A 13,658-nucleotide genomic window follows, 5' to 3' on the forward strand; every position below is an offset into this window, starting at 1 on the left:
AAAACCTACATGAAAATCCATGGTGGTACGTGTTGGAGCTCAAATTTGTGTTCCTTTTGTTTGCTGCAGTTCCTTTCTTTATATGTGCCTATGCAGCATGATCCCTCATTGATAACCGATCTAAAATAGTTCATAGGTGTCATCATGTTGAATTTTACCTTTGGTTGTGTGTTTCCTCTCCCTTTCCCTTAGCTAATTCACAAAAAATCAAAAATTCATAAATTGGTTGTATGGGATATGTTTTTGCCTTCCATCTTATAGAATGCCTTAATGGGTACTTGTGTTTTGAATTTGGGGAGATTGGAGTTCATTTTGCAGAAGTTATTGCCAATTGGATGTTTCAATAGTTCTTGGAACCCTTGTTGAGGCCAGCAGATGTTCTAAGAACCATTGGAACTACCAACAAATTCCTAGTTGCTTCCCTACCGCTGAATCCTCTTCCATGCCTTAATCATCTCTTCGTGAAGTGTTCCTGTTCCTACTGTAAGTGCCGACAAAGGGAAGAAAAAGTGTAAGTGTTGGCATCGAGACTTTCATGTGGTTGCAGAACCTCCATTGGAACTGCCAACATGGTTCCTTGGACTCCCTCCTACATCAATTTGTTTCTAAGGGGGTTGAAATCGCTAACTTGGCCAAAACGGGAAAGTTTTGAGCGGTTAGAGCTTCCAATGGTTCTAGGAACCACCAAAACCTCTGACTTGGTTCCATGTTCCTTGTTCCCTACCGATCGTCGACTATGGGAAGCCCCGACGGGTTCTAGATTCCTCTTCCATCATTGATAACGAGGCCAAAATTATTTAAGTGTTTCAATTGTCAAGCTTTCAATGTTCCACTTGTTCCTTCGGCAACTAGTGTTGGACGTGTTGTTGGACATGTGTTGTCATTGATGTCAAAGGATGTTGTCTCTAAGGGAGACTATCAGACATGTGTGTATGACATGTGTGTATCTATCATGTTGCCTACCTATGTAGCATCCAGAAGATTGAAGTTTGTATAGTTCTGACATGACATATCAGTGCATTTTGAGTTGCAGCAATACCATTCAGTGCATTTTGAGTTGCGGCAATACCATTGATTGATATGAAAATGAAAATTCTTCAAACAGGTCTGCATTATCATGCTACATCTAAACTTGTTGATGAGAGTGAGAGTGTTCTGGAAGACTATTTCGGAGTGATTAGAGTTTGTGACCCAATCTGTGAGTTTGTTCTGGTAACCAATGAATGTTCCGCATTTCATCTTGTTGATGTTTCATGAGCTACAGTTTGCAAGGAGAGTATGTCTACACGTTTTATCAGTATCCAGTGTTTCCCAAGTTTATGTACAGTGAAACATAATGTTTGTTTTGTCAAAAGTGGTTGTTGTATGTTTGGTCAACCTGGTCGGCGTTCCGGAGTGATGCAGCAGTGTTTTTGATACTTGCGCTAGCGGAGGTTGATGGGAAATGTTTGTTGGGACTAGTTTGGTCCTCTGTTTGATCCGCACGATGTATTCCTTCATTTTATGCCATGTGTGAGCTTTTGGGTCCAACCTCCTACACGTTTCATGTAATATTATTTGAGGTCGACCAATGAATGTGGTGTAGTGTGTGTAGCGGTTGGAGATTGCACGTGGATGACATTTCTACCGTGTTCCCTTGATTTGTGTTATGTATGGGCTATTGGACTTGGCCTATTACTTGTTCTATTAAGGGTTTATCCTATGGTCGACCTATAGAATGTCCTTGATTCTTTTGGGCCGACTCAGGGACGTAATTGTAATTGTAATTGTAATTTTATATCATATAAATATGTATTCTAGGATCGCTCCCTAAGTGTGTATGTGAGTGTGAAGTTTGTGGTGAAGTGAGGAGTGTAGGTGTGTGCAGAGGAATGGCTATAATGCAAAATCTTAGAAGATAAGGCAGTGGAGCAAAAGCGAAGGTCCACCATTAATCTTTAGCATATTGTAATTGGGATTGAGGCATCTCTAATTGAATTGAAGCTCAGATTTGATGGAGAAGTTGGTGCTTGCATTTATGTTTGAAAAGTGGTGTAGGTTGTGGCCTGCATATTGTAATTGAGATTGTTGTCTCCGATAGGTTGAAGCCTACTTCATGTTGTAACTGATATATTTCTGTGAGGCTGGATTTGGACAGTAGATCGAAGCAGCTATTTCTCATCATGGTTTTCTTTCTCCTTGGATTCCCACGTATATCTATTGTTCATGCGGTTCATGTGCATGTTTGTGTGTTGATGCTCTTCATTTATCTTGATCTTCCATTGATAATATGAGATCTGATAATGCTTGCATTAAAAATTTGAAGTTGAATTTAAGTTTGAGGATATACTGATTCACCCCTCCTCAATATATTGGTGAGTTCCAACCCTAGTTTTAAGACTCATGGACTCGCCACGGACTCGCGAGTCCATGGGAGCCATGAGTCGACTCGCCAAGGACCTCGCGAGTCCTGGCGAGTCCATCTGAAAGACTCACGAGTCTTTTGCAAGGACTTGCGCGAGTCTCTTGCAAGGACTTGCACGAGTCTTTCAGATGGACTCGCGCGACCCAGAAAAAACGTCATGCAAGCTTTAAAAGTGAGTTTTTTTTAATTTTTTTGCCTTCATTTGGCATAACTGAGGGAGTGAAATATCTCATGAAGGGTTGTTTTTCACAGTGTTCCACGGGGATGCGTCCCCCCCTTTTTGACTTTTTGGGGGGTTAAGGGGTAACCCTAATTGGACGTGGGCCAATAGAAAAATAACACCCGACGCCTTTATAAAATAATAAAAGTATTTTTGGCCTCGTGGGGCGTTGCCCCTCAACCCCGCCACGCAAGGGACGCTGCCCCTTGACCCCAACTTGGGGGCACTGCCCCCAAACCCCCGTTGAAAAATATAGGGGGAAATTGCGCTGATGGAAGTAGGGAAAATTTGACCTTCGAGTCTGATTAGGCTCCATATAACAACATAATTAGCATTGAAGAAATCTTGGTATTTAGATTTAGTATTTCAAATTTCAAATATTGCGCATTTGTAGATCATATGACATGTGTAATGTTTCAATTATGGCTCTTATGTTTTCTAAATGCATTAATTTCTTTATGTTTTTTGGTAAAACTACGGGTTTTTTTTTGGCTGAGTCCTTACCGAGTCTTTCACGAGTCCGAGTCCGAATCCAAATTTTTGATTTGCCAAGTCCGTGGCGAGTCCAAGTTTTAAAACTATGGTTCCAACAATTAGTAGGTTTGAAGGCCAATTTTTGATGGCCCAATGGGCAAAGTTCTTGGTGGAGTTTCATATTGGTTCTTGCTTGTTTTGAGGCCCATTTGGTGCAGCACAACTCCTCTTGTTGAGGGTCTGAAGATTTTAATGCCTATTTCTATTTTGGGCCTGTTTCTGCATTGGACAAACTTTTAAAGAGTTTTTTGGACTCGATAAGGTGCCTGATCGTGTTATTGGTGTTTTTTCGTCAACCTATTCTAACTACTTGCATTAATGGCACTCACCTTTTCAGCTACTGGATTTAATTGTGGATGGCCTAATTAGATCATGATATGATTTTCTTCAATCTAGGACACCCATTTTCAGTGCGATTTGTTGCTGGTCGTGGATTTGGGAGGTGATTCTAGGTGGTGATTAGGTTTTAATACTTGATGCTACATGTTGTATAAAAGATATCATTTTTAGAGGGTTGCTTACCATATGGTTCTACAAACGCTTGTGTAGCCACCAAATCTTTCTAGGGCACAAACCTATGATAAGCAAACGATCGTTCACAATCAGCTGATATGCTAGCACAATCATATCAGCTATATAGGGGTTACATGCATCCAGTTTCTCTTGACCTAGTGTCAGTATTTGAGGTTAAGATTACAATTGGGTTTGGTTGTAATTATTTTGGTCATCCATTTTGTTTGATTTCAAAGCCTATTAAGCATACCCCTAGGAATACCCTCCCGAGTCGAGCTCAACTCGAAGCATAGGAGAGCTAACCCACTCTCATAAAGTTGGCCATTAACCTTCCAAAGAATATTGATGAGCTGATTTCAATTGCATGATGACAACCTGAGCTAACCCACACTCATAAAGTTGGCCATTAACCTTCCAAAGTCTATTGATGAGCTGACTTCACTTGCATGATGACAACCTTGGCCTTGTGAGTGAGATTTGATTCTAGAAAGTGGACCTTCATTTTTGAGGCCCAATAGTATGAACACATTTATCACAAAATCTGGGATAAATATTCTATATAGACAAATTGTAGACCCAGAATAATATTATGATATGAATATAGAACTCTCCTATATATAAACATTCCTAGACCCCAAATGATGGCGGTGCGAATTTAGAGTAATCATAAAATTAGGGATGGATACACTACATTTAGAGAAATCCTAGACCCAAAGCAATGGTGCTATTTCCCTCTATATCAACAGTATAAATTTTAAAAAGGTTACAAAGTCAGGCATAAGTCCCCCGGACAAATCCTAGACCCAATCATATATAAGTACAAATACTAGACCCAAAGCTTTGGTGGTGTTACACCGTGCTAATTATTTTCTTATGGGTACTGGAGATAAGGTGCCGGTTTGTTTGAATGAGTTGAACCTAATCCAGTGAGGGCAAGTTTCGTAGGATTTACCACAAAAGCACAAACCAGGCATTTAGACACGGTATCATATTGAGCTTGGCATTCTTCTACAACCATGTAATCACTTAACACCACCTACTACCGTTAACAGGGTTCACAAATTGCACATGTGAACAATTTATTCCATATGACAGAAATAACAGTGGTGTGGCTATGCTGAATGACCATAGTTTGTAGTATCACTCAAAGTGTTATTTCACATGGTTCACTTATAAATTAGACGCATGTTGTTGAACAAAAAGCACACAAGCATCTCTAAGCCATGTTAGTAGAAGTAAAAAAGGATGCTAACACATCAATCTTCGGACTTGCATCTCAAAGCCTGTGTCCTATTGTCAAAGCTTTTATTGTTAATTACCTTTAAAACCAACCTTTATTGCAATTAGTGTCAATGTAGAAGTGCTAAAAGGAAAAAATATCAAAGTTTACCCTGCTACTATGCCATCCTATGTCTGAAAGTCCAGAGAGCGTTAAGTCAATTAAATTCGTTAAAACAGACAGATTATTAATGTGAAATAAATTCCTTACAACAGATAACCTATGACAAGCAAACGATCGTTCGTATCAACCAAGACTTCAAACTACAAACGAATCTTATCAACCAGGACTTCAAACTACAAACGGTTAAAAGAACATAACTTATGCAATCCTCATTACTTACCCTCTTAAAAGGTTCATAGGCTCCCATGCGAATGCTTGAGTATGAGGCCTCTCGCATTAAAGCAGCTCCTGTGCCTCTCCATAACCCTCTTATCCCTTCTTCCCTGCCAATCTGAAAAAATCCTGACACAAGTCCTCTATATTGACGCTCCTGTACATTCAAATTTGTTCTTATGTTAGTAATAACACTACAATGCACTACTGATATGCTGATATCATCAATTAAGACAGATTTAGGTACATTTGGCGCAAAGAAGTCATTTTTATAAATTAAATGAAATTATAGCATTTAAATCTCTTTATGGATTTGAAGGCTCTCTTTAGTTTTAGTCGTTGCCTGCAGCAGGGATATCTATGTTTTCTTTTCTTAAAACTTGTATAAGAAAGGATTCAATTTCTGAGATAATTCTCTCAAAATACTCACTTTAGAAGTGTATCCAACGCTAATAAAAAGGTGCGAACAAAATATTCAGATATTGATTTCAATTTTACCTAAAATTGTAGGAAATAATCCTTTCCAAATTTTCTTATTAATTCATTAAAACTTTTTTCAATTAAATTTATAAAATTAAAAAAAATTTACCAATATATTTGTTATATTAGAAAGGAAACGACCTCCAACCCATAATCAAGCTCAGGCCTACGCCTGCTAATATATTCCTTTATTATTTTCAAAAAAAAGTCTAACCCAACTTGGAAACACTTGCTAAAAACCATATCAGGTTTGGTTATTAAGGAAAAATAAGGTTGTTAATTGTATAGTTGAAGATGAGATTGTATCATCTTAGATGTGAGATCTGGAAATGGACTATACTTTAAGAAGATTGGGAAAAGAGGATTTGTATTTATCTGTAGTAAGGGAGTGGTGGAGATGGAATAATCTTTTATCATGGAGATGGACTATACATCAAGAAGTTTGGGAAAGAGGACTTGAATATTATGTAGTGTAGTAAGGTAGTGGTGGAGATGGAATGACACCTTATCATAGAGTGTGTACAGTAGTACAAAACAGCTTGAAAGTTGGCAGCCTCCAGAGTTCCAGTAAAACAATCGATTTATTGATCAAAATTTATAATAGAAAATCCCACATCAAAAAGATGTCAAAGATAGTTAAGAAATGTGATTCTCAATCCCTTAAGCTGTTTGGTCTTGTAGACGTCACAATGGTGCAGTCTTTTTTTCGTGGATAAAGCATTTAAAGAAAAATACTGGAATTTTTAAATAACCTTGGCTTCTTTTTGCAATCACTCTAAAACCTGCTTGAATGGCAAGTTAGCATGGACGTTTCTGAGGAATACTGGTGCTGTTTTCGCGAAGCTCGCGAGGAATATTGCCCGTATTATTCATATCGCTGCTGCCCTTTATTTTTTTTTTTGGCGGCTTCAATTGCATCCTTTATGGTGAAGTTCCGGAGCTTCTTTGGTCTGCATATACCTTGTTCCTGCAATGATATACTCCAGAACCAAAACTATATGGACGATAATGGCTGTTTGCAGAGATTTTCATGAAATAAGCGATTCATACTCTGATAGGAATGCAAATATAATAGATGGACAACTTGTGGATGGATAATTGGATCCGTTGCATCCTGTTCCACAGATGCTAACAGATGGCCCTTCCATTGCAATTCACTTGGTCCACAGGATTCCCAATGATGGATCAAGCATACAAAGCTTTACCAGCCTCTTTTTCCTAGTAATTTATCTGCGCACCAAACTTAGAAAAATGTTACCCGTTCTATCAGCCCTTAGCAGGAACTTCAGCTGCACTACAGCCCTGGTTTACAATGGTAATGTGTTTTAAGTTTGAAGGTACAAAATTTAAAAGTGAAAAAAAATATAAAGATGCTTATATCTATAAACTTAGCACTTTCTATATTAACATATTATTAAAAATTTGAAGTATAAAACAGAATGTAAATATTCAAATATTTTAAAATTTTGTAAATTTAAAAATCTAATATAAATTAAGAAAATTTAAAAAATTATTTATAAGAGATATAATTTCAAAAGCAAATTAGAAGTTTTTCAAAAAAAAAAAAATTATTAATGAATTATTAATTTATATGTTTTTTTTTCCTGTTTTTAACTTAATTTTATTGTAAGTTTGTATAAAAATATATTTTTTTTTTAATTTTACAATTTTTTATTTTTTTAAAACAGATTTGCTTTAAAAGAATTTAAAAATAAATTAAAAATGACTTAATTACACAATCAAATCTAGAAGCAGCTTGGTAATTATCTGATAAGAAAAAATTAGACAATTTGTATTGTCTTCTCATTTTGATAATAGGTTTGTATAAAAATATATTTTTTTTTAACTTTACAATTTTTTATTTTTTTAAAACAGATTTGATTTAAAAGAATTTAAAAATAAATTAAAAATGACTTAATTACACAATCAAGCAGCTTGGTAATTATCTGATAAGAAAACATTAGACAATTTGTATTGTCTTCTCATTTTGATAAGTCCTCCTGACCAAAGTCATCATTATCATCATCCTCGTTGTGACTCAACATTGTCTCAACTCTTTTTACATATTTTGGATTAAAGCGAATTACAAAGAGCTGATAACAGCTGCGCAGTCAAAGAACAAAACACTGCTGAACAGGGCATATGAACATGACAGCTGTAGTAACAGACTAACAGGAACTGAAAGTTGCAAGTATAAAGCACAGCAATTAAATAAATATGGGTCAAGAATAACAGCTGTTAGAATAACAGCTGTTAGAATAACTAAGATCTCCATAGATAGCATGAACAGAACTGTTGAATCTAAATACATATAGATTAACTGTGAACAGCCTTAGAAGGACCAGACAGAATTGAGTTACAATAACTGTGATCTCCATAGATAGCATGAACAGAGCTGTTGAATTTAAAGACATATAGATGGACCGTAAACAGAATTGAGGAGGATTCATTAAGAGTGGAATATTTGTTTTCAATTGATTATTTTTAAAATCAGCTGTATATGTTTTTATATCAAAACTTACACAATAAATTTCAGAAATAATCCTTTACGTACTACATAAGAATATGAAAAACTCAATGCCATTATTGCAACTCTACACCACTGCCTTAGAGTTTACCTTCATCTTTTAATGTCATCCAATTCATCCTGATCATTAACAATACCCATTGTCAAAGTATATTATCACCATCTTCATCATCACAATTATCTTTAGTTAAGGTAATTTCTCTCCTTACAAACCCTAAAGTTCAAAATACAAAACCTTCACCATCAAACATACTTCCCTGCCCTTAAAGATCTGTATCTATCTTTTCCAAAGCTTAAGGTCCTATGACTATCCACATCCAAGCTACCAACACATGTCACAGGCCCAATAAAAGACAACTAGATCATGAAATTGCCAGCCTTCTAAAACATTTGAGTGTGAGCTTCTCGCACATGAAATGAGATGGGATTTCAGGGAGCAAGGTCAAATTGGTCTTGGATTCTACAAGATCGTTAACAAGTAGTAGTAATTTTTCCCTGTAATCATCTGATCGTTATCCTTGTGCCATTCTTTTAATCATCTTAAGTTTAAAAGAAGATTTATTGTTTCAAATTTTGCATTAATAATCTAGAAATGCAAAATCCTCAATTATAATTTATAATTTTGAAAATTAAAAAATTCGAACTTTCACCTAGAGGCCATTCCAACAAATTCGGATAGAATGGGGAAAATTATAGCTTACTAATGGGAAAATGGTGAAGAGAAAACCTGTGTCGAGGAGAGGGCTCCATCAAGCTGCATCCGAACTTTAACGACATTGACAGGGTTGGTAACAAAGGAGCCACACATGTTACTCAACCCTGCTAATGCGAACACAGCACTCCCCTCCCACCGCTTTCCCTTTTCCTTCTCCTTCACACCACCTGCTGCACACCATTTAAACTGTTTTATTCAAATACCCAAATGAATAGAACAGTAATAACAACAAATTTACGGCCGCGCCTACAATTTTAGATTTGGAAAGCAGCTAGCCAAAAATTACCAGTGAAATGAGGAGGTTCTGAGAACACAGCAGCAGCATCTTCCGCCATGTTTCTCTGAGATGATTTGATGTTGTTGATTGCTTTATTCAGACGGATCGACAGGAGGATAAGTGCGAGCAGAGGCCATGCCTTCGCCCATCAAGATCAGCATTGACCTGGAAAGCCACTATGTGAGGAGAGGGTATGACGTCATTTGTCCCAATTATTCGGAACGTTTGACTGCGTGCGATTCTTCTGTTATTATTTTGGTAGCTTTGAGATTCGATCTGCTGAACGAGAGATTTCATTTCCTCTGAAATGAATTTTGGATTGAGACAAGAAAGGCAGGTTTTATTTTTGTTGTTTGTCTTTGTTTTCAAAATTATCGTCCACTTACAAACCGTACGCTATGTTTATGAATATTATAGAAGGTTTTTAACGTTCGAAGGCCGAAAACAATAATTGACTAACTCCAGTTTTTAATGCTTTTTTTTGTTTTTCAATTTTGTAGTTTTTGACTCATATTTTATGAGTATTGATTTGTGGTAAATCTATTTTTTATGGCATGAATTGTATATTTAGCGTGCATTCTATTTAGGTGTGCTCACAAAGGTCCTTATCACCTTATTATCCCAACTCCATTTGTTGATTAACCTAATGTTCAATATTTTGACAACATTGTATCAATAGTTGTGACTTTAAAGTTGTTATTGTTGATGAAAACTTTCAACCATGTCACTTATCACTCTATTATCCCAACTCAAGCATTTGTTGATTAACCCACACTTGTTGATTACTGCCCAATATTTTTGACAACATTGTACCAATAGTTGTGACTTTAAAGTTGTTATTGTTGTTGAATGAAATGTATCCCTTAGATCTAAAAAGCATTGAATCATCTCATGTCACATTAGTTGCACAAGTATCGATCTCGCTTTTTTGGGGGTTGTTTTGGACACCTTGGCAAAAAGCCTGTTGATGTGGCATAATATTTGATGTCGTAGCCCTAAAACCTTGGTTATAAGTAAGAGACTTGTTAAGTTGCTAGAAAAAATTGGGAATGATTAGAAATTTCCACATAAGATTTTGAGAAGTGCAAAGTTAGGGTGTTGAACTACAAGGTCCTCTCCCCTAGTCCACTTAACTTTTCAAAATAAGCCCACTCAATGTGTTACCCTATTGCAAAACCTTTAACAAGTGTTGTGCCCTATGAACCATTAATTATAGAACCCATTTAGTTGATCTAGTGGTAAGTAGGAGATTTTTTTCTTGTGGTGTATCAAATTGTGTTGTTTTATAAAATTTGGTTACATAGTTTCATAATTTTTTTATTCAAACTCATTGACTAATATTTTATAAGTATTTGATGTTGAGCATCAAGGGATGCAAGGGCACTCTTGTGTCAATAAAAAAATCTAATGAATGTCAAATAATTAGTTTTACTATTACCAGCAATAACTAGGAGGTCAATTACAATTATCACGTGGTAATTTAATTTGATATGTTTTTTAAATATTTCCACATATGTGAGGCATTGGAAATCAGTGAAGCATCCAATTTCAATTTGAAATCAATCATGGTGATGTTAGTAGGAGTTACGGGGGACCACATAGATAAGGTGCCTTGCATGTTGAGTTTTTTACATCAGCGATTGAAAAATTAACTTTCTTTCATGTAAATGCCAAGTGGAACCAAAGACAAATTTTAAATGCAAAATTGACCAAAAGAGGCATGGAGATTGAGGGAAATCTTTCCAAAACATTCTAGGCATCAAGATTAGAAATTAGAGAAAATTTCAACCAATAAATTAATATGATTTTCAAATTTGGGCATGAGATTCAACAAAATACTCCAAAAACATCAAATGTGGCATCCAAGTTGAAAATATATTCATTTTTAATTGTTGTAATCATATTTATGTTGAAATATTTATAAAAGAGATCGTTTGAGACTTAGTATGTTGAGTAAAGATGAAATGAAGCTATAGAAAAGCACAAAATGGAAGCATATATCCAAGGAGGCATCTACTATAACAATGTACAATATATTTGAAGTGAATTTGCATGTGTTTGAAGGTACAATTTGAAGAAAATAAAACTCTACATTCAAATGTTTAGATGTGGTGAAGTTTCCTAACTCTAGATTGTAGAGAACCCATACTATTTCTCTTAGTTATCTAAATCTGAACATGAATATTTGTAAATTTGATCCATAATAGTCTTTGTTGTAAACGAGATCTTGTGACCCTCACTAGTCTATAATATTATATTTGTACTCATTTTCTTGGAGATTACTGAAAGAAGTTTTCTAGCATACAACCTAAGTAGTTATGAAATGAGTATTTATTTTTTGTTTGAATGTTTGAGAGGGAGTGCCCCTACATTAGTATTCATTTGTAGCCTAAAATCTAATGTGCATAGATTGTTAAAGGAAAACCACCAATTCCTCTAATCTATACAAAAATAAAACTATCCTGTGAAGAACATAACAATGAGAGTGCATAAGCATTATAAACATCAAAGCAAAAAGTATAAAGCAAGCACTCCCCTAATAATCTCCATAGTCCTTGATTCTCTTTCCAATTTGCAACAATAATGTCTCAGAAATATGCAAGCAGAAATCTTAATGTCGATGGTTAAAGAGAAAATGGAAGGAGAGATCTAAATTTATAGATTTCAAAGAGGTAAGATCGATGGTAGAATTTGAATTCATCGCAGAAGGGATGGATGGTTGAGATCATATAGTAGAAAAATTGCCCAACTGTAAGATCCCTTACTAGTTCTGACCCAAAATCACATTATAAATTTCACACACATAGCGTAGGCATTCTGTCAAACATTTATATAGTCATATATTTCAGAAACATTCATCTATCCTTCAGAGTCCTTTCAAAAAACACTTAACAAACTTCCTCAGTCATATTTAGAACCAAAATTTCTTCATTTAATCCACCAAGCAATTTTGTCAAACACATAGCGCACACCATTCAGCTTGCAAGTAGACACTGTTCTTTATAAGAATCATATAGTTTGTTGTTTGCAGAATAACAAAGGATTCCTTGCTAACTAGAATTGCTTTGGATTTACATATAATCAAATTGACATGAAAATCATATAAATTTGTAAACAAACAGTATTAGTATAGAACCAAATATTACAGCGAATGTCTTGACTGATACAATTCTTTTATTTGGTCATAATCCCTATCGTTTATATAAATAGCAGCTCTTACACATACCCGATAAATTCCCTTCTTCAGTGGTTTGGCTCTGTCTATGAGATAATGCCAGTGCGTACCATGCCTCCCGTCCGTAGACCTTCTGCAATATATTATGTTGTTCCCAATGAAGCCCACTGCATCTGTATTTTGACTCCTCTTATCCCTTCCGTTGGGTGTGCATGGCATTCATAAATATGGTGCAGCTAAACTCAATATATATACTCGTCTCTCTAAACTCCAACAATGCAGTCTTCCAACATGTCATCATACTCCTATAGCAGCCCAAGAACACTAAAGGAAGTGTCGCATACTTCAGTTTGACCACTTCCTAACTCCACATCTCACAGCTAACTCATTCAATGATTAAACCAAAACTATAGAGAGTGCCCACGATAACTCTCAAACATGGCTTCTTACCCATGATGAGAAAGGTAACTTCTGCAAATAATATTCTATCTAAGAAATTGTTGTCATTATTTGTGTTCTTCAGAAATGACTCATGTGATTCTGGACAATATTACAATCTATCTATACATTGTCATGGAATATCCATCAAGACTAGTGAAGGTTGCGTTTATCAGGCTCTATGAGATGTTACACGAGAAACGAGAAACGAAACCGCAACGGCAACATGACGAGAAACAGGATATCGAAAGGTTGCCTATAAGAAACGGTCTTTATATATATATATATATTAAAATTAATGAAATATAATAAAAATGATTTAAAAATAAAAATCATAAAATTTATATTTCTATTTTAACTTTCATTATATTATATAATAATAAAAAAAATTAAATATAAAATATATTATGTAAAAAATTAAAAATTAAAAAAAATTAAAAGCTAGAAACATTCTAAAAAAGGTTTAAATTTCATTCTTTTATTTTAAAATAATTTATACAAAGGCTTCACATGCATGAGAAGTGTAATAAATCTACCATAAAAAAATTTAAGTTTGTGTGATAGTTAACTACCCATCAGAAAATTATAAATTAATGTAAACTCCACCTGGTACTGCCATTTATGAACCTTAACTGAACTTGAACTACTCGAAATTAGGGGAAAAAATTAAAGAATCCAATTTTTTTTGTTAAAGTTTTAATGGCAACAGTTTCAAATGGAAATTAGCACTGAGAAACGGTCGTCCGCAATGAGAAACCCA

The 13,658-nt window shown here is 35.2% G+C and overlaps 1 protein-coding gene across 6 annotated transcripts in view; it reads right to left on the reverse strand.

Annotated features, from left to right (window-relative positions):
- LOC131033325 (uncharacterized) overlaps positions 1-12,980 on the reverse strand; it is a 46,850-nt gene extending 33,870 nt beyond the window's left edge. Inside the window, exons 1-4 of one of the 6 annotated variants that reach the window (XM_057964522.2) lie at positions 12,512-12,640; positions 9,295-9,450; positions 9,021-9,178; positions 5,294-5,443 (exon numbers count right to left, since the gene is read on the reverse strand). In XM_057964522.2, the coding sequence (XP_057820505.2) occupies positions 5,294-5,443; positions 9,021-9,178; positions 9,295-9,343 (357 nt within the window). In that variant the 5' untranslated portion in view covers positions 9,344-9,450; positions 12,512-12,640. Of the gene's footprint in view, positions 1-5,293; positions 5,444-9,020; positions 9,179-9,294; positions 9,782-12,511 lie in introns of those variants that run through there. The other 5 variants (XM_057964524.2, XM_057964523.2, XM_057964527.2 and 2 more) reach the window with 5 other exon arrangements.
- Between the last annotated feature and the right edge of the window lie 678 nt (positions 12,981-13,658).

This window comes from Cryptomeria japonica, chromosome 10 (assembly GCF_030272615.1).
Source record: "Cryptomeria japonica chromosome 10, Sugi_1.0, whole genome shotgun sequence".
NCBI lineage: Eukaryota > Viridiplantae > Streptophyta > Pinopsida > Cupressales > Cupressaceae > Cryptomeria > Cryptomeria japonica.